Here is a 19,228-nt window from a genome sequence, read left to right as displayed (position 1 = left end):
AGAGACCCACGTGCAACGCAGAGAGACACGTGCAACGCAGAGACCCACGTGCAACGCAGAGAGGCACGTGCAATGCAGAGACCCACGTGCAACGCAGAGAGACACGTGCAACGCAGAGACCCACGTGCAACGCGGAGAGACACGTGCAACGCGGAGAGGCACGTGCAACGCACAGAGACACGTGCAATGCGGAGACCCACGTGCAACGCAGAGAGACACGTGCAACGCAGAGACCCACGTGCAACGCAGAGAGACACGTGCAACGCAGAGACCCACGTGCAACGCAGAGAGACACGTGCAACGCAGAGACCCACGTGCAACGCAGAGACACGTGCAACGCAGAGACCCACGTGCAACGCAGAGACCCACGTGCAACGCAGAGAGACACGTGCAACGCGGAGACCCACGTGCAACGCAGAAAGATACGTGCAACGCAGAGAGACACGTGCAACGCAGAGACCCACGTGCAACGCAGAAAGATACGTGCAACGCAGAGAGACACGTGCAACGCAGAGTCCCACGTGCAACGCAGAGAGACACGTGCAACGCAGAGAGACACGTGCAACGCAGAGAGGCACGTGCAACGCAGAGGGGCACCCCGGCTCAGGAGTCGAACCCGGCGTGCGCGTCACCGATGCTGGTGGAGCGCCGCCTCCCAGCGCTGCTCGACTCTGAAAAGCGCCTGGCTCGCATCACTGCGCTGGCTAATGGCTTGGTGGGGGGGGGGTGTAGGTGGGTGGGGGGGTGTAGGTGGGGGGTCTGTGGGGGGGGGGTGTAGGTGGAGGGGGGGGCTGGTGGAGGGGGGTGTAGGTGGGGGGGGGGTGTAGGTAGGGGGGGTGTAGGTGGGGGGGTGTAGGTGGGGGGGGTGTAGGTGGGGGGGGGTGTAGGTGGGAGGAGTAGGTGGAGGAAGGGCTGGTGGAGGGGGGGTGTAGGTGGGGGGGGGGGCTTGTGGAGGGGGGTGTAGGTGGGGGGTGTAGGTGGGGGGGGGGGGCTGGTAGAGGGGGGGGGGGCTGGTGGAGGGGGGGGGGCTGGTGGAGTTGGGGGGAGGGGCTCAGGGTGGGGTGGGGGGGGCAGGGGGGATGCACAGGCCCAGCTAAGTGGGACTGTAATCGATGCAGTGTCTGTGCATTATTGATGAGCGAGACGTTGGGGCAGGCAGGGAGTGAGGGAGGCAGGGAGTGAGGGAGGCAGGGAGTGAGGGAGGCAGGGAGTGAGGGAGGCAGGGAGTGAGGGAGGCAGGGAGTGAGGGAGGCAGGGAGTGAGGGAGGCAGGGAGTGAGGGAGGCAGGGAGTGAGGGAGGCAGGGAGTGAGGGAGGCAGGGAGTGAGGGAGGCAGGGAGTGAGGGAGGCAGGGAGTGAGGGAGGCAGGGAGTGAGGGAGGCAGGGAGTGAGGGAGGCAGGGAGTGAGGGAGGCAGGGAGTGAGGGAGGCAGGGAGTGAGGGAGGCAGGGAGTGAGGGAGGCAGGGAGTGAGGGAGGCAGGGAGTGAGGGAGGCAGGGAGTGAGGGAGGCAGGGAGTGAGGGAGGCAGGGAGTGAGGGAGGCAGGGAGTGAGGGAGGCAGGGAGTGAGGGAGGCAGGGAGTGAGGCAGGGAGCTGTGACCCACGCCGATCTCCGCTGTGTGTCTGTAGTTCATGGGCACCACGTGCCCACGTCTGGCCGAGCTTCGTTCTAGCCGGTGCCGGTGGCGGTGCTGGTGGCTACGCTGCACGTGGCTGCCTGCAATCCGGCGCGGTACTGGGGAGACAAAGGCGGCCGGGCGTGTTGCTGGCCACCCGCTCCCTCGTGTGCTGTTACTCACTAACAGCACTTGCCACCGCGGTGTGCTAAAGGCTACATGGGGGATCTTTGTCTCTGTGTTTCCACGTGAACGCGCATTGCACGATGCCGCTGGTGCTCTCTCTACCATCTCGCTCCCTCTACCCGTGGCGTTCTGTCTGGAAGTCACGACGCTGCTGACGAGCCGGCTGAATGGCAGATGATTAGCCAGGTGGTGGTGGTGGTGGTGGCTACGCTGCTGCGCGTGGCCGCCTGTAGCCCAGCGCTGTGCAGGCAGCAGCTATGGTTGGTGAATCACACGCAGATGGTGCGGAACTCCCTCCTGCCCGTGGGCGTCGATGTGGAGCCGTGCTCTGGCTCGCCAGCAGAGCGTCTACTCCGGCTGGCCCGTCTGTGTGGGATCGAGTGTTCCCCCCTCGCACGCTGCTGGGAATTCGCCGGGTACTCCAGTGTCCGCCCCACACTTGTGGCCGATAACAGCTTCATATAGAGGGGGCCACAGAGCTTGGGGAAGGACAGTCAGTGTTGGCTCAATGCCTCGCTGCTAGGTTGCGTGTTCGATTGTTGTCCTTCCCCTGCACCTCCCATTAGCACGGCTGGCTATGTACGTTTCCAAAATAAGTTCAACATACATACATACAACATACATACATACAACATACATACATACAACATACATACATACAACATACATACGCACGTAGGACTATGGGTCTCTGTGGGACTCTGTGCGTTTTTGTGGGTCTCTGTGGTTCTAAATCACACTCGCTCACACACTCACACACTCTCACTCACTCACACACTCTCACTCACTCACACACTCAGACACTCACGCACACACTCACTCACACACACTCTCACAACAACAACAACCGCCATTCGCCACTAAGTGGCGGTGACGTCACCACGACGCTTGTGCCAGGCCAAGTGCACCTTGAGGCCACGTGAAGTGTCGAACGCCCGCTGGCAGGAGGTCACGGGGCAGACCCAGCAGGTGTCACGGGTCGACTGACTGAGATGACCGAGATGACTGGCTGATGCACCACCTGTGCCCCCTACTGTACCAACTTGCTGTGTTTTAGCCACCCGACGCTCCGCTCGTTGTTGTGAGCTCACAACAACTCACACACACTCACTCACACACATCCCCACTCGTCTGTGGCACCTCCTCGTGCCTCTCTGCACGAGAGCGAGCAAATACGGTGACGACCCAGCGATACAAGCTGACATCGTTATTGTTGTTGTTATTGTTGTTGTTATTATTGTTGTTATCGTTGTTGTTGTTATTGTTGTTATTGTTGTTGTGATTGTTGTTGTTATTGTTGTTGTGATTGTTGTTATTGTTGTTTTTGCTGTTGTGATTGTTGTTGTTATTGTTGTTGTTATTATTGTTATCGTTGTTGTTATTGTTGTTATTGTTGTTGTGATTCTCCGTCTCGGTGCGACTGGACCCGTACCGGCACTCCGCGGGCTGTTGGCAGAATCCGTGCTCGGGGTCGCAGCCCGGCTTGCAGATTGCTGAAACGACAACAACAACAACTACAGCAACTACAACAACAACAACAACTACAGCAACAACAACTACAGCAACAACAACTACAGCAACTACAACAGCAACAACAACTACAGCAACAACTACAACAACAGCAGCAACTGCAGCAACAGCTACAGCAACAACTACAGGAACAACTACAGCAACAACAACTACAGCAACAACTACAGCAACAACTACAGCAACAACAACAGCAACAACTACAACAACAACAACTACAGCAACAACTACAGCAACAACAACTACAGCAACAACTACAACAACAACTACAGCAACAGCAACAACAACAACTACAGCAACAACTACAGGAACAACTACAGCAACAACAACTACAGCAACAACTACAGCAACAACTACAGCAACAGCAACAACAACAGCAACAACTACAACAACAACAACTACAGCAACAACAACTACAGCAACAACTACAGCAACAACTACAGCAACAGCAACAACAACAGCAACAACTACAACAACAACAACTACAGCAACAACTACAGCAACAACAACTACAGCAACAACTACAGCAACAACTACAGGAACAACTACAGCAACAACAACTACAGCAACAACTACAGCAACAACTACAACAACAACAACAACAGCAACAACTACAGCAACAACAACTACAGCAACAACAACTACAGCAACAACTACAACAACAGCAACAACTACAGCAACAACAACTACAGCAACAAATACAGCAACAACTACAACAACAGCAACAACAACAGCAACAACTACAGCAACAACTAGAACAACTACAGCAACAACAACTACAGCAACAACTAGAGCAACAGCAACAACAGCAACAACTACAACAACAACAACTATAACAGCAACAACGACAGCAATAACTACAACAACTACAACAGAAACAAAAACGACAGCAACAACTACAACAACAGCAACAACTACAGCAACAACTATAACAGCAGCAACAACAAGTACGACATGTTCATACTTAGCACGTTGTAGGCTTTCACGAGCAATGTTATCCACAATCGAGGTTTTTTTTTTGGGGGGGGGGGGGTTAGATCGCGAAAGTGTCAGTGTGTCGTTCACCCTCCACCACCCGACACAGCCAGTTCGTGTGTCACGTGAACACAGCGTGCCAATTAGCGATCACATCACAACGGAGCGCGACATTTTGCTGCTGATCACAACCAGCTTCATCAGGCGACACTGCCATCCTGGCAACATAATAACTCAACGGCAGGTTGAGTTCACGTGGACAAACCTTGCCAATTGGCCGTGTCGGGTGGTGGTGGGTTAACGGCGCATCGCTATTTACGGGATCTACCCCACGTAGGAACGCGCTCACACGTAAAGTGAACACGCGTGACGCACGGCCATGTGACGACCCCTTAGGGGTCCCTCCGGACGACCCTTTCGGGGGTCCCTCCGGACGACCCTTTCGGGGGTCCCTCCGGACGACCCCCGCCGTCCACGTGAGCCCCCTTCCTACCCCCGAGCAGCGACGGTAGCGGCCGATCCGCTGCGGCCACGAGGCCGTGGGCCAGTCCCTTCTCGACGATGAAGTCATCGTCCAAGCAGGTCAAGAGGTCAACGCAGTCAATGCCACCGCTGCCACCACACCCCGGCCACGGCTTCCTTCCTGCCCGCTCTGGGCCCCCTCCGGGCTCACTAACACCGCCTCGTCACCGCCTCGAGGTCACCCACCTCGGGGTGGCACTCACACGGCCGGTCCCACCCTGCCCACAGTGTCCCACCGTGTCTCAGCGTGTCCCACCGTGTCTCAGCGTGTGTCACCGTGTCCCACCGTGTGTCACCGTGTCCCAGCGTGTCCCACCGTGTGTCACCGTGTCCCACCGTGTCCCACCGTGTCCCAGCGTGTCTCAGCGTGTCTCACCGTGTCCCACCGTGTCTCACCGTGTCTCACCGTGTCTCACCGTGTCCCACCGTGTCTCAGCGTGTCCCACCGTGTCTCAGCGTATCCCACCGTGTCCCACAGTGTCCCAGCGTGTCCCACCGTGACCCACCGTGTCTCAGCGTGTCCCACCGTGTCTCAGCGTGTCTCACCGTGTCTCACCGTGTCTCAGCGTGTCCCACCGTGTCCCACCGTGTCCCACCGTGTCCCAGCGTGTCCCACCGTGTCTCAGCGTGTCTCAGCGTGTCCCACCGTGTCTCAGCGTGTCCCACCGTGTCTCAGCGTGTCCCACCGTGTCTCACCGTGTCCCAACGTGTCTCACCGTGTCCCACCGTGTCCCACCGTGTCCCAGCGTGTCCCACCGTGTCTCAGCGTGTCCCAGCGTGTCCCACCGTGTCTCAGCGTGTCTCACCATGTCCCACCGTGTCTCACCGTGTCTCACCGTGTCCCACCGTGTCTCAGCGTGTCCCAGCGTGTCTCACCGTGTCTCACCGTGTCCCAGCATGTCCCACCGTGTCTCAGCGTGTCCCACCGTGTCTCACCGTGTCCCACCGTGTTTCAGCGTGTCTCACCGTGTCCCAACGTGTCTCATCGTGTCCCACCGTGTCCCACCGTGTCCCACCGTGTCTCAGCGTGTCCCACCGTGTCTCACCGTGTCCCACCGTGTCTCAGCGTGTCTCACCGTGTCCCAACGTGTCTCACTGTGTCCCACCGTGTCCCACCGTGTCTCACCGTGTCCCACCGTGTCTCAGCGTGTCCCACCGTGTCTCACCGTGTCCCACCGTGTCTCAGCGTGTCTCAGCGTGTCTCACCGTGTCTCAGCGTGTCCCACCGTGTCTCACCGTGTCCCACCCATCATCGCAACCGCCACCTGATCACATCCACAAGCTTTGTGCTACAGTCTTCTGAACGTCCGAGTCGCTCACCCTGTCCTTGCACGAAGTTCCCTGCAACCTCTGCCGGCATTCAAGAGCCACACTAAATATTATTCTCTCACCTCCATCCGCACAACCTCAGCGGTGCTACGATAAAAAAAGAACGAATCCCAGAATAATGTTGCTATACTATCCATTAGTAGCCAGATGTCCATATTTTTTTATATCATTTTATTTTATGACCAAGTAAAGCTGCCCCTGAGCTAAAACGTTTCTTTTTCAGAAGCGACCTGGCTATCACAAGTGGTAGCTCAAAGAGGTGGCTTATCATGATCGTGTGGAAACATGGAGCAGCCGAATACTCTAAACACGTGAAGTTGATTCTAAATGTGGAGGGGGGAAAAAACGGAGGACCCGGAGACAAATCCACGCCACCACGAGGAGAGAGAGAGACACGCAAACTCCAAATCTACAGCAGCAGGCGTCAAGGTCGGGATGAAACCCACGACCTCCTGCACACCAGGCGAGGTAGTCAACATGTCGTAGACACCGTGATGATGATGATGAAAGAGAGAGACACGCAAACTCCAAATCTACAGCAGCAGCAGGCGTCAGGGTCGTGATGAAACCCACAACCTCCTGCACACCAGGCGAGGTAGTTAACATGTCCTAGCCACCGTGATGATGATGATGATGAAAGAGAGAGACACGCAAACTCCAAATCTACAGCAGCAGGCGTCAGGGTCGGGATGAAATCCACGACCTCCTGCACACCAGGCGAGGTAGTCAACATCTCCTAGACACCGTGTTGATAATGATGTGAGAGAGACACGCAAACTCCAAATCTACAGCAGCAGCAGGCGTCAGGGTCGGGATGAAAGCCACAACCTTCTGTACACCAGGCGAGGTAGTTAACATGTCCTAGCCACCGTGATGATGATGATGAAAGAGAGAGACACGCAAACTCCAAATCTACAGCAGCAGGCGTCAGGGTCGGGATGAAATCCACGACCTCCTGCACACCAGGCGAGGTAGTCAACATCTCCTAGACACCGTGTTGATAATGATGTGAGAGAGACACGCAAACTCCAAATCTACAGCAGCAGCAGGCGTCAGGGTCGGGATGAAAGCCACAACCTTCTGTACACCAGGCGAGGTAGTTAACATGTCCTAGCCACCGTGATGATGATGAAAGAGAGAGACACGCAAACTCCAAATCTACAGCAGCAGGCGTCAGGGTCGGGATGAAATCCACGACCTCCTGCACACCAGGCGAGGTAGTCAACATCTCCTAGACACCGTGTTGATAATGATGTGAGAGAGACACGCAAACTCCAAATCTACAGCAGCAGCAGGCGTCAGGGTCGGGATGAAAGCCACAACCTTCTGTACACCAGGCGAGGTAGTTAACATGTCCTAGCCACCGTGATGATGATGATGAAAGAGAGAGACACGCAAACTCCAAATCTACAGCAGCAGGCGTCAGGGTCGGGATGAAATCCACGACCTCCTGCACACCAGGCGAGGTAGTCAACATCTCCTAGACACCGTGTTGATAATGATGTGAGAGAGACACGCAAACTCCAAATCTACAGCAGCAGCAGGCGTCAGGGTCGGGATGAAAGCCACAACCTTCTGTACACCAGGCGAGGTAGTTAACATGTCCTAGCCACCGTGATGATGATGATGAAAGAGAGAGACACGCAAACTCCAAATCTACAGCAGCAGGCGTCAGGGTCGGGATGAAATCCACGACCTCCTGCACACCAGGCGAGGTAGTTAACATCTCCTAGCCACCGTGATGATGATGATATTGTGAGAGAGACACGCAAACTCCAAATCTACAGCAGCAGGCGTCAGGGTCGGGATGAAACCCACGACCTCCTGCACACCAGGCGAGGTAGTCAACATCTCCCAGCCACGGTCAGCGCCGGTCGAGGCGGCCCCAGACATTTTGGGGCTTCGTACGCGGCGAGTCGCGGGGCGAGACGCCGTCCTCACCCTGGTCACACTCGGGCCCCATCCAGCCGTGCAGGCAGGCCTTGTTGCCCGCAGCGTCGCACGCAAAGTGCCCAAAGTGGTCGTCCCGGGGCCTGCAGAAGCGCGTGCAGGCGGCGCCGTGGTAGCGCGGCTGGCAGCGCACGCGCAGCTGGAAGACGATGGAGGCGGCGGTGCCCACGTGGCGCACGGTGCGCCACGTGGCGGAGCCCGCAGAGTCGGCGGCGAGCGGAGCTAGCGCCCCTCCGTAGACCACGCGCTCGATCAGCTCCGAGCCCGCGTCTGTGGCGACAGGCAGAACAACGCGGGACGTCGTCGTCGTCATCGTCGTCGCACGGCTGCTGCTGATGTTGATGCAGAGACCGCAACTGCGACGCCTCCTCCTCAATGGAGACCCAAACATCATCGGTGCCACCTCCTTCCGGCGTTGACATTCGTGGAAGACACTGGTGGAACCCATCAGCAGCAGGCCGATGGAAGATTAAAGACACGAGCCACAGTCATAGGACTGTGGCTATTCAACCCAGAGAGAGAGGACGACTCAGAGAGAGAGAGAGGGCGACTCAGAGAGATAGAGAGGGCGACTCGGAGAAAGAGAGAGAGAGAAAGGACGACTCAGAGAGAGGGAGGGGGGGGACATAAAGCAAAGCATTGAAAAAAAAACTAAATGATGAACGAAGCACAGTGCCGACTACACCAAGCATCTTCTTGTTTCCTCTGATCGTAAAAAAAGAAGAGAGGATGACTCAGAGAGAGAGAAGACGACTCAGAGAGAGGACGAATCAGAGAGAGAGAGAGGACGACTGAGAGAGAGGACGACTCAGAGAGAGAGGACGACTCAGAGAGAGAGAGGACGACTGAGAGAGAGGACGACTCAGAGGCGCCAGGAGGAGGGACCACAGACGAGGAGTGGGAAGGCAGCAGCAGCAGCTACGTGGTGGCGCCACCACAAATTGCCCACCAAGCTATGCGGTCCTCTACGTATCAAGATGTTCTCAGCCAGTGGTGACTCACTGTCTGTGTGTGTGCGTGCCTGTGATAGTGTCTGTGTGTATGGGGAGTGGTGGTGCAGCGGTTAGCGTGCTGCGTTCTAAACCCGGCGACCGAAGTTTGATTCCCGCTCACGGCCAACACCGGTCATGTATATGTCTGAACCGGACCTGGGCTTCCCCTAGTTCGACTCAGCCTCAAAGGAGTACCTGCTGCAGTGTGTAAAAAAACACATTCCTGCGAAGGGAGCTGATAGGAACGTTGGGTTGCTCGGTCAATGGCCAGGGTCAACGGCGGCGTGGTGTATTCCGCAAATATGCCCGACTGTGAGGACGGGCACAAGCCGGCGTGAGTAGGTTAAACGTTGAGTTTTATAAGGGCACCACGGGGTGACCAGCCCCTCCCCACCCAGCCCCACCCCTCGCACCCCCCAGCCAGCCCCTCCCTCCCAACCCAGCCCCTCCCCACCCAGCCCCACTCTCCAAACCCAGCCCCTCCCCACCCTCCCCTCCCCACCCAGCCCCTCCCCACCCAGCCCCTCCTTGCACGACGGACGGACGGACACAATAATCCCCTGTGGGCTGGTGTAACCAGGAGGTAACATTGGCACTGGGGGAGACAAAGGCGGCCGGGAGTGGTGTTGCCCAACCCACCCCCTCGCATGCCGTGCCGGCCTTCATAGGCGCTGCTCACTCGCATCACTTGCCCCAAAAGTATGCTGAGGCTATACGGGGGATCTTTGTCTTTGCGCTAGTGTAGTCGTGGTGGTGGTGGTGGTCAGCAGGCTGCGATGCACCTCAGAGGGGCCGGATATAAAGAGAGAGAGATAAACATGACGACACACATCTATTTATATAACGCACTGTGTGTGGGGGGGGGGGTGTTGGGTTGAGGGGGGGGGGGGGCCCGGGGCCCCCCCCACGTGGGGTCCACGCCCCGCGTAGGAAGGAAGCGACTTCTCCATTGAGCTGCGCCGTTCGAGACCCCCCCACCACCCTCCCACCATCCTCCCACCACCCCTCCCACCACCCCCCCACCACCACCCCCCACCACCCCCCCCACCACCCCTCCCACCACCCCCCTACCACCACCCCCCCACCACCCCCTCCCACCACCACCCCCACCACCACCACCCCTCCCACCACCCCCCCCCCACCACCCCTCCCACCACCACCCCCACCACCCTCCCACCACCCCTCCCACCACCCACCCACCACCACCCCCACCACCACCACCCCTCCCACCACCACCACCCCTCCCACCTTTCCTGCTCGGAACTGCGCGGCCTTCCGACTCGCCAATCACCACTCCAGGCAGCAGTAGAAGCAGCAGCAACAGCAGCACTAGCAGTAGAAGCAGCACTAGCAGTAGAAGCAGCAGCAGTAGAATCAGCAGCATTAGCAGTCGTACTGAAGGCAGCAGCAGTAGTAGTAGTAAAAGCAGCAGCAGCAGTAGAAGCAGCAGCAGTAGCAGCACTAGCAGCAATAGAAGCAGCAGCACTAGCAGTAGTAGCAGTAGCAGTATAAGCAGCAGCACTAGCAGTAGCAGCAGTAGTAGCAACAGTAGCAGCAGCACTAGCAGTAGTAGCAGCAGCAGCAGTAGCAGCAGTAGTAGCAGCAGTAGCAGCAGCACTAGCAGTAGTAGCAGCAGCAGCAGTAGTAGCAGCAGTAGAAGCAGCAGCATTAGCAGTCGTACTAGCGGAAGCACTATTAGTAGTAGCAGCAGTAGTAGCAGCAGTAGCACGAGCATCATGAGCAGCAGCAGTAGTATTAGCACCAACATCAGCCACAGCCACACCGCAGTATTATAACCAGGGCGGACCGCCGGGTTCCAACCGCTCCCCACGCTCGCTGGGGATGAGGAACGACTCCGACTTGCCGCTGAAGCTGCTGCGGGCCGCTTCTCTCTCCCTCCCTCCCGCTCTGCCTGAGAGAGAGGACCTCTTAAGTGGCCGAGAGTGGCTGGAATTGGCTCCCCCCCCCCCCCCACCAGCGCCCCCTCCCCTTGGTCCCCAGCACCGCCGACGCGAGCAGCAGGTTCAGTCGCTGGAATTGGGATTTTGCCGGAACGACAAAGATGACCCCCCCCCCACCCCCTCGTACCAAGAGTTGGTCGCGTTCGCTGTTCGGTGGCTGTGAACAACGCAGCAAGTAGGGAGGAGGGTCGGTGAGCGGGGGCCCGGGGTGATCCCTGAGTCTCAATACCCCCCCACCACCCCCCCACCACCCCCCCCCCCCACCACCACCACCCCCCTACCCACCACCCCCTACCCACCACCACCCCACCACCCCCCCACCACCCCCCACACCACCCCACCACCCCCCACACCACCCCCCACACCACCCCCACACACCGACCACCCCCACCAACCCCCCCACACCCCACACCACCCCCCACCACCCCCCACCACCCCCCCACCATCCCCCCACCACCCCCCACCACCGCCCCCCACACCACCGCGCGTGTGCCCGCAGCCCTTCATCCGTGAGAGCCACGTGACCTGGCCACGAGCAGACTTGATGCCTCGGGGAAGGTATCCACAGCACGTGGCGTCTGAGCGTCTGAACCGCGTGAATAACCCAGACAGACGGTAATGGGACCCCCATTGTAATTCGTGTGTATTCATTACCCCCACCCCCCCACTCCCAATTAGCACGTGAAGGGCTCACAAGTGACGTCATCGCACCTAACCCTCTATTCAAGGAACGAAAGGGGAGGACAGTTCCTCCACTAATCTGGCTGCTGAGCGCCTGATGGAGCTGGTTGTAATTAGTGGCGAAACGTCGTACACTCAGATTGTAAACGTTGTGGCTTGGCTCTCCAACACACAACCGGTTAGTGCTGTACTCGTGACGAATTGTCCATGTTCTGTTTACGTGACAACCCTCACTAGTTGGCTGTGTTGGGTGGTGGTGGGTTTAACGACACATTTAAATATTTACGCGATCTCACCCAAACAAGAAACCTGCATTGTCTATTATAAACCTAATTGCTTATGTCTCACACGCCGAACCCTACCAGAGGCACACGCCTCGAGCAGCACGTGGCAGGATGACGCGGCGGAGCGAGCCGAACTCCCCCGCCGCTCCCCAGACCGCCGCCTTCGTCTGCACGCCGCGAGGCCGCGTCGTCAAACTCGCGGGTCGCCTGTCCTGGCGTCTCACGTCAGCCGCTTCCTGCCGCCGCCGTTGCTGCTCACGGGCCGATTGAGTCATCGCCCCGCGGGCAGCTTCTGCCGGCGACCTGTCTCGTTTCCATGACGGTTGTGAGAACCGGGGGAGGGAGGGGGGCTCTGGCCAACACCCCTGGGGGGGGGGGGGGGGGCTCTGCCCAACACCCCAGGGTGCCCCCCCTCCACGGCTGCCCAGCCTGGCCAAACCGTGTCCCGATCAGTGATCGATTTCCTCGTTCTTCCATCGGCACATCCGAGCCCGTGCCAGCGCCGAACCCTCGCGGTACGGTTGGGTTTTCCACCGCCATCTGGAGCTGGCTCGCTTGGCCGAGCAGGGCCAGGGGCGTGCTCAATGATTTTCATCGTACACATTCGCGGTTGAGTCAGTGGGCACGCGTGAACGCGTTACGCTGACATGGTTACCGCGTTCGTCGGCGGCACGGCTCGGGTTCTGCAGTGGAAAAACACCGCCGACGCTTCCTGAGCCGCGCTGGGCTGGCACGGCACGGCTCTGGCACCACGGTTCAGATGTGCGGTGGAACAGAAACAACCATGGCTCACTTGTGTAACAGAAAGGGCCCGGGTGTGGCTAATAGGTGGGAGCGCAGAGCCAGCGTCGCTGACCTCTTGGGTTTGAATCCAGGGTTTATCCGCCGTCTCATCCCGGTCACCAGCGAGCATCACAAACGAAAAACACCATCACGGTAAATTTTCTCCGGCACTTCATTTGGCAAAATTCTAGCTCTGAGTATGATCGCCGGATCGAGGTCAAATTGTGGGCAATTATTCGCAATATTTAACTTGTAGAATTTCAAACAAACAACAAAAAGCCCCAGGCTGCCCTGCTTGGGGTTATTTTGCCTGCGGCCAGCGCGGATGTCACGACACGGAGGAGGCCGATGACGATGACGACGATGGTGAAGATGAAGGCGACGACGATGACGACAATGATGAAGATGAAGGCGACGACGACGACGACGATGATGACGACGATGATGACGACGATGAGGATGACGACAACGAGATCACGATCGAGATGACGGTCACCACCCTCACCGTGGAGAATCGAGCAATTCCGACGTGGGATCAACTTTCGTTTTGTGCCGAAATTGCACCGCGGGGAACAAAGTGACGACGAGGAACAATGGGGGGGGGGGGGGGGGGGGTGCGGCTTTAAATAGCTGCACCCGGCACGCGCCCGCGCTCTCGTTTTGTCAAAAATAAAACTTCACCAAACAATTTTTTGCCCTTTTCCCCCCAAACCGTCGTGTTTTTTTGTGTCTTTCCCAAAACTCCGCTGCCGGCCTTCTGGCGTCACGAGGTTCCGCCCGGAAAGTCCCACGGAGCTGGGCCCATCGCCGCGCGCGCCGGAGAGCGTCCCGCTGGAGTGGATGTCATGGAACTACTTCTGAGATCCCTTTCAAGTGCCGCCCCTTCCATTCAAACTTTATTTTTATCCCCACGGAGCTGGGCGGCGCGCTTTTGCCGGCACCGCAGAGCTCCGACCGAAATTTTTTAATTCTCAAGATCTGGAATCTTGCCACGTTGATCAGAGTCATTGATGACCGGTCTAAGTCCATCATCACAACTACCCTGTGCCCACTCACTCTCGCCCTGTGCCCACTCACTCTCGCCCTGTGCCCACTCACTCCCACCCTGTGCCCACTTACTCTCGCCCTGTGCCCACTCACTCCCACCCTGTGCCCACTTACTCTCGCCCTGTGCCCACTCACTCCCACCCTGTGCCCACTCACTCTCGCCCTGTGCCCACTCACTCCCACCCTGTGCCCACTCACTCTCGCCCTGTGCCCACTCACTCCCACCCTGTGCCCACTCACTCTCGCCCTGTGCCCGCTCACTCTCACCCTGTGCCGTGTCGTTGTCGTAGTCCCACGCCTCGAGGATGAGGGTGAAGGACGTCTGCGGAGAAGAAGAAGACGACAGGGGAGGGACGGGAACACGGAGTCGGCGTTACTGGAGCGAGCGGGGAGCCCGGCCGGTCGGGTCAGAGGTCGGCGCTTGCCGAGCCGGGAGCCTCCCCGCGGTGTGGGGCCGCTGCCCAACAGACGTGGGGGGGGGGGGGGAGCTTAAGGCCCCCGTCACTGACGGACCGCAACCGACATACACAAAGTGCGTGCAACAATGTTGGTTTCCGCGCTCAACCCTCTCCCGTTTCCGATGACGTACGCACGTGCATCATCGAGGTTTTTCTCATGGTTCCGTTCTGATGATGTACGTGTATGTCGTCAGAACCAAACCGGAAGAAAAATACAATGAAGTAACACCATTGGAACCTCATTTGCTACTGGCAAATGAGGTTCCAATGGTGTAAATGCTTAACCCAGAGCTCTCATACTCTGATGGTGCATTGTCTTTGAGTTGTGCGCCTTTTGGCGTAATCTGGTCCAACCCATGTGAGACTAGGCACTAAGGAAAGCTGTCTTGGGTGTGGACCAATCAACTTCAAGGACAGTGCACACATTATCAGAGTTGTGTTTTTTGTTTGCATTCCGACTGCAGATATTGTGGTCAATGCAAACATGACTCCTTGTAAAAAAGGTGTCAGTTTTGTTGCCAGATAAAAGGGTAAAAAAACAATTACAATGAAGTAAAATAACTTTATCGGCACCGAGGCTATGCGGGATGGCGTGTGGCACAGTTTGGCGCCAGCCATCACAGAGTGCGGTGGTCGTGTCGCTAGAGTTCTCTGCGGTGAGTAATAACGACGCCTCTCTAAATAAAATTAACGCTGAACCCGCTCGCGCGTTCCGAGATCGGCGGTGAATGGGACACCATCACCCTGCAACTTGCAGACGTCTCGGAAGGGGAAAGGTTAATTTGGCTAAATTCCAGCTCTGATAAATAAACATACAAAAAGTCGGGATTGACCACCACGTGATGAACTTCCCCCCCCTCCCCCACGTGGGGAGGGCGGTGAGGGGTGGTGAGGGTTGAGGAGAGTGGTGAGGGGTGGGGTGGGTGGTGAGGAATAGGGAGGGTGGTGAGGGGTGGGTGGTGAGGAGTGGTGAGGGTGGTGAGGGGCGGGGTGGGTGGTGAGGAGTGGTGAGGGTGGTGAGGGTGATCGTGGCTCTGAGCCAACTTAATTGGCTCCCCCATGGCTGTGCAGACTTCAATCAGCTCCCTCTCCCTCCCTCCCCCCCCCTTGTCTCTCTCCTCTCTCCCCCCCTTGTCTCTCCCCCTCTCTCCCTCCCTCCCCCCCCCCCCCGTCTCTCTCTCCCCTCTCTCTCTCTGCGCCTTCTCTCCCGTGTCTGTCTCTCGCTGTCTCACAGCGCGAAGGGCGCTCGGAGCGGCGACTCGTCCCCAACCCAGCGCCCATTTACAACCCGGCGCTTCGGAGGCAAGGGTTGGTGGATCACGCAGAGATCCGTGTCAAGTTCCCGCACTGCGAGGTGTCCACGGGACGGCGATAATCCAGCAGTTATTGTACGGTCCGTAATGTATCCTTGGGTTAGGCCACGGTAACGAAGTAGACAGCAGTTGTGTCGTTAAGAACCCTCCACCCCCTTCCACCCCAGACCCCGCACTCTTCTGATCCCCATCCCCTGTCTTGGTTAGAAGACGAACCTGCTACACCTTTTCCCGTTTTCCGATGACGTACATGTGTACATACGTGTACGTCAAACGGGTTAACTAGCTCCTGTTAAGAGAGGAAAGCCTACCCAGAGGGCAAACTTCCAATACATATTGATGCTGTCTACATATGTAGTACGTACGTTGGACTTCTTTCGTGCCGTACGCACGCAACTGTGCTGATAGCTCTGCTGTGACTGTTGATTTGGGTTCAATAAAAAAATGTTTTTTAAAACCTCCACCACCCGACGCGGCCGAACAAAACGAGCTTGTCGCGCGTGCAGGCGTTTAACGACGCGTCGCGTTATCGCTGCTGTTGTTGTTGTCGTCGTTGTTGTCATCGTTGTTGTTGTCATTGTTGTCGTTGCCATCATTGTTGTTGTCGTTGTCATTGTCGTCGTTGTTGTCGTCGTCGTTGTCCTTGTTGTCGTCGTTGTCATCGTTGTTGTTGTCGTCGTTGTTGCTGTCGTAGCGGCAGCTCGCTCACCAACGTCAAGCAGGCGATTCTCACGACCGAATTCAGCCGGCGGTGGTTGGATTCGCGTCGACTTGAGCGCCACGGTGGCTATGAGATGTTAACTCCCTCGCCCGGTACGCAGGAGGTCGTGGGTTCGATCCCGACCCAGCAGGCGTCAGGGTCCGGATCAAACCCACGACCTCCTGCACACCGGGCGAGGTAGTCAACATCTCCGAGCCACCGCGACGAGGGCGCGGGGGGGGGGGGGGGGGAAGGCCGGCGCGCCTCACCGGCCAGGCGAAGTCGAAGGGGATCGCCATCTTGCCGGCCTTGGAGCGCCGGCTCAGCTCGGCCGAGTCCCCGGCGAGGACGCGCGACGCCGCCGTTCCGTACGCGCAGGGCCCCGGGGCCACGGCGACGTCACGCCACTCCAGGTACTCGCGCAGACACGCACGCAGGTACGTGTCGCACGCGTCCTGCCACACACACGCACACACACACACGCATACACACACACACGCACACACACGCGCACGTGAAACTAACGAACTAACTATTTCTATTTGACCAGGTAAAGGCCCGCTGAGCTGTGGGGGTGACGTTCCTCGAGGGCCGTGACCCCCCCCCCCGTGCTCCTGGGTGTCAGGGGTCACGGCGACCCCCCCCTGCTCCTGGATGTCAGGGGTCACGACCCCCCCCCCCCCCTCACCTGGCAGCGCGCCCCTTCCGGCGTGTCCCCGCGAGCCCCGTCGCAGCAGCGGCCCGTGGCGAGTTGCCCGCGCGGGTTCCGCAGCGACAGCAGCCGCACCTCGAAGTTCCCCGCGGGCTCAGCGAGCTGCGGGGGCACACGCCGACGATAGACAGCGCGCGATATTACCGCGATACACATCGTAAGATACTAGGTCAGCGATGATCGCATCGTCGGTGTCATGTCGTGATCATATCGTCGTGTCGTGATGATCATATCGTCATGTCGTGATCATCTGTTATCTAAAATTGAAAACTAATTTCTCTAGAACTGCTTGTTGTTGTTGTTGTGTTGTTGTTGTTGTTGTGTTGTTGTTGTGTTCATTTGTTGTCCTTCTCCCGCACCTCTAATTAGCGCGGTGGTTGGCAACGTACGGTGCGAAAAAAGGTCAACAGACATACATGCAACATACATATATGCCAACATACATGCAACATACATGATCATCGTCGTGCCTCGTGTACAGTTGTAAATTGTTTACTGGAAAAACACGAAATTACAGAGCCTCAATTGATGATCTGGTGCGGTGGGAAGTAAACATCGCCACTGGGGAGACAAAGGCGGTCGGGCGTGGTGCTGGCCACCCACCCCCTCGTGTGCCGTGCCGGCCTTCATAGGTGCTTGCTAACAGCACTTGCCCCAGCAGTCTGTTCAGGCTATATGTGGGATCTTTGTCTTTGTTTTTTGTGGGTGTGTGCGGGTGTGTGTGGGTGTGTGTGTGTGGGTGTAGGTATGTGTGTGTGGGTGGGTGTGTGGGTGTGTGTGTGGGTGTGTATGTGTGTGTGAATGTGTGTATGTGCGTGTGCCCTAGCTGTTGTAACAACAATCAACGATCACCACCTTTGCCTGCCCGACTCAAGGTCTCGTTCCGCGCGAGCGCCTCCGTGTCGCTGAGCGCTTCGCGTCGGGGACGTGAAGAGAGGCGGCCCCAACACCGACGGTGTCCGCGGTTGTATCACCGTCGCGTTCTATCCGCGCGATGTCTCTAACCTGCTCGTGTTCTCTCAACCAAGGGTTTCGCTGTCGGTCTCCGATGCTTTCATCATGGTGATGCTCCATCCGCTGCTGCGTGGAGAGCGACATTTTCTATCCACTGCTGGATAGAGGTCACAGTGTTCTATCTGCTGTTGGGTGGAGATCAATATAATGTCACTAACCTGTGTTTGGGTCTCTAATCCACGTGTTCTAATCTCCGTCTCTCAATGTAACGGTCAAGTACGCGTCTGCGCTACCTGACGTCCCCGTTCCCTCCCCGCCTCCTCGACCACTCCGTGACCTCCCCTAGCCTCCCCCCACCCCCTCCCACTCACCCTGCCTGCTCCTCCTCCTCTGCTCATCCTCATCCCCCTCCTCCAGCCCGCTGGCCCCGGTCTGAGCACGGCCAAGCCGGTATTACTGGGGACATCGCCGGATCACGGGGATCACAGAGGCCTCGGGCGCAGTTGCCACGGCGTCTGAGGTCTAAGACGAACGCACGTGGAGCATGGGAAGTCACCACCGGCGCTGGGACGAGCACGCCACGGTGGCTAGGAGACGTTAACTACCTCGCCTGGTGTACAGGAGGTCGTGGGTTCGATCCTGACCTTGACGCCTGCTGCTGTATATTTGGAGTTTTCGAGTCTCTCTCTCTCAATCATCATCACGGTGGCTAGGAGATGTTAACTACCTCGCCTGGTCTACAGGAGGTCGTGGGTTCGATCCCGACCTTGACGCTTGCTGCTGTATATTTGGAGTTTGCGTGTCTTTCTCTCTCAATCATCATCATGGTGGCTAGGAGATGTTAACTACCTCGCCTGGTCTACAGGAGGTCGTGGGTTCGATCCCGACCTTGACGCTTGCTGCTGTATATTTGGAGTTTGCGTGTCTCTCTCTCATCATCATCACGGTGGCTAGGAGATGTTAACTACCTCGCCTGGTATACAGGAGGTCGTGGGTTCGATCCCGACCCTGACGCCTGCTGCTGTATATTTGGAGTTTGCGTGTCTCTCTCCCAGTGGTCGCGTGGATTTATCTCCGGGTCCTCCGGTGTTTTCCCTCCACATTTAGAATCGACATCACGCTTTTGGAGTATTCAGCTGCTATAAATGTCCACGTGATGATGATGATGATGGTAAGCCGCGACTTCGTTGAGCCATCATTTGTGATTGCCAGGTCGCTTCTGACAAAGAGCCACAATAGG

The 19,228-nt window shown here is 57.6% G+C and overlaps 1 protein-coding gene across 1 annotated transcript in view; it reads right to left on the bottom strand.

Annotated features, from left to right (window-relative positions):
• LOC133356206 (protein jagged-1-like) overlaps positions 1–19,228 on the bottom strand; it is a 40,092-nt gene that overhangs the window by 18,656 nt on the left and 2,208 nt on the right. Inside the window, exons 3-7 of the mRNA XM_061573582.1 lie at positions 17,011–17,136; positions 16,592–16,777; positions 14,119–14,173; positions 8,095–8,373; positions 3,233–3,293 (exon numbers count right to left, since the gene is read on the bottom strand). Of these exons, the coding sequence (XP_061429566.1) occupies positions 3,233–3,293; positions 8,095–8,373; positions 14,119–14,173; positions 16,592–16,777; positions 17,011–17,136 (707 nt within the window). The remainder of the gene's footprint in view (positions 1–3,232; positions 3,294–8,094; positions 8,374–14,118; positions 14,174–16,591; positions 16,778–17,010; positions 17,137–19,228) is intronic.

This window comes from Lethenteron reissneri, chromosome 53 (genome assembly GCF_015708825.2).
Source record: "Lethenteron reissneri isolate LAM-NWPU_2019-01 chromosome 53, ASM1570882v1, whole genome shotgun sequence".
NCBI classification, from domain to species: domain Eukaryota; kingdom Metazoa; phylum Chordata; class Hyperoartia; order Petromyzontiformes; family Petromyzontidae; genus Lethenteron; species Lethenteron reissneri.
This window is presented reverse-complemented; position numbering and strand designations above follow the sequence as displayed.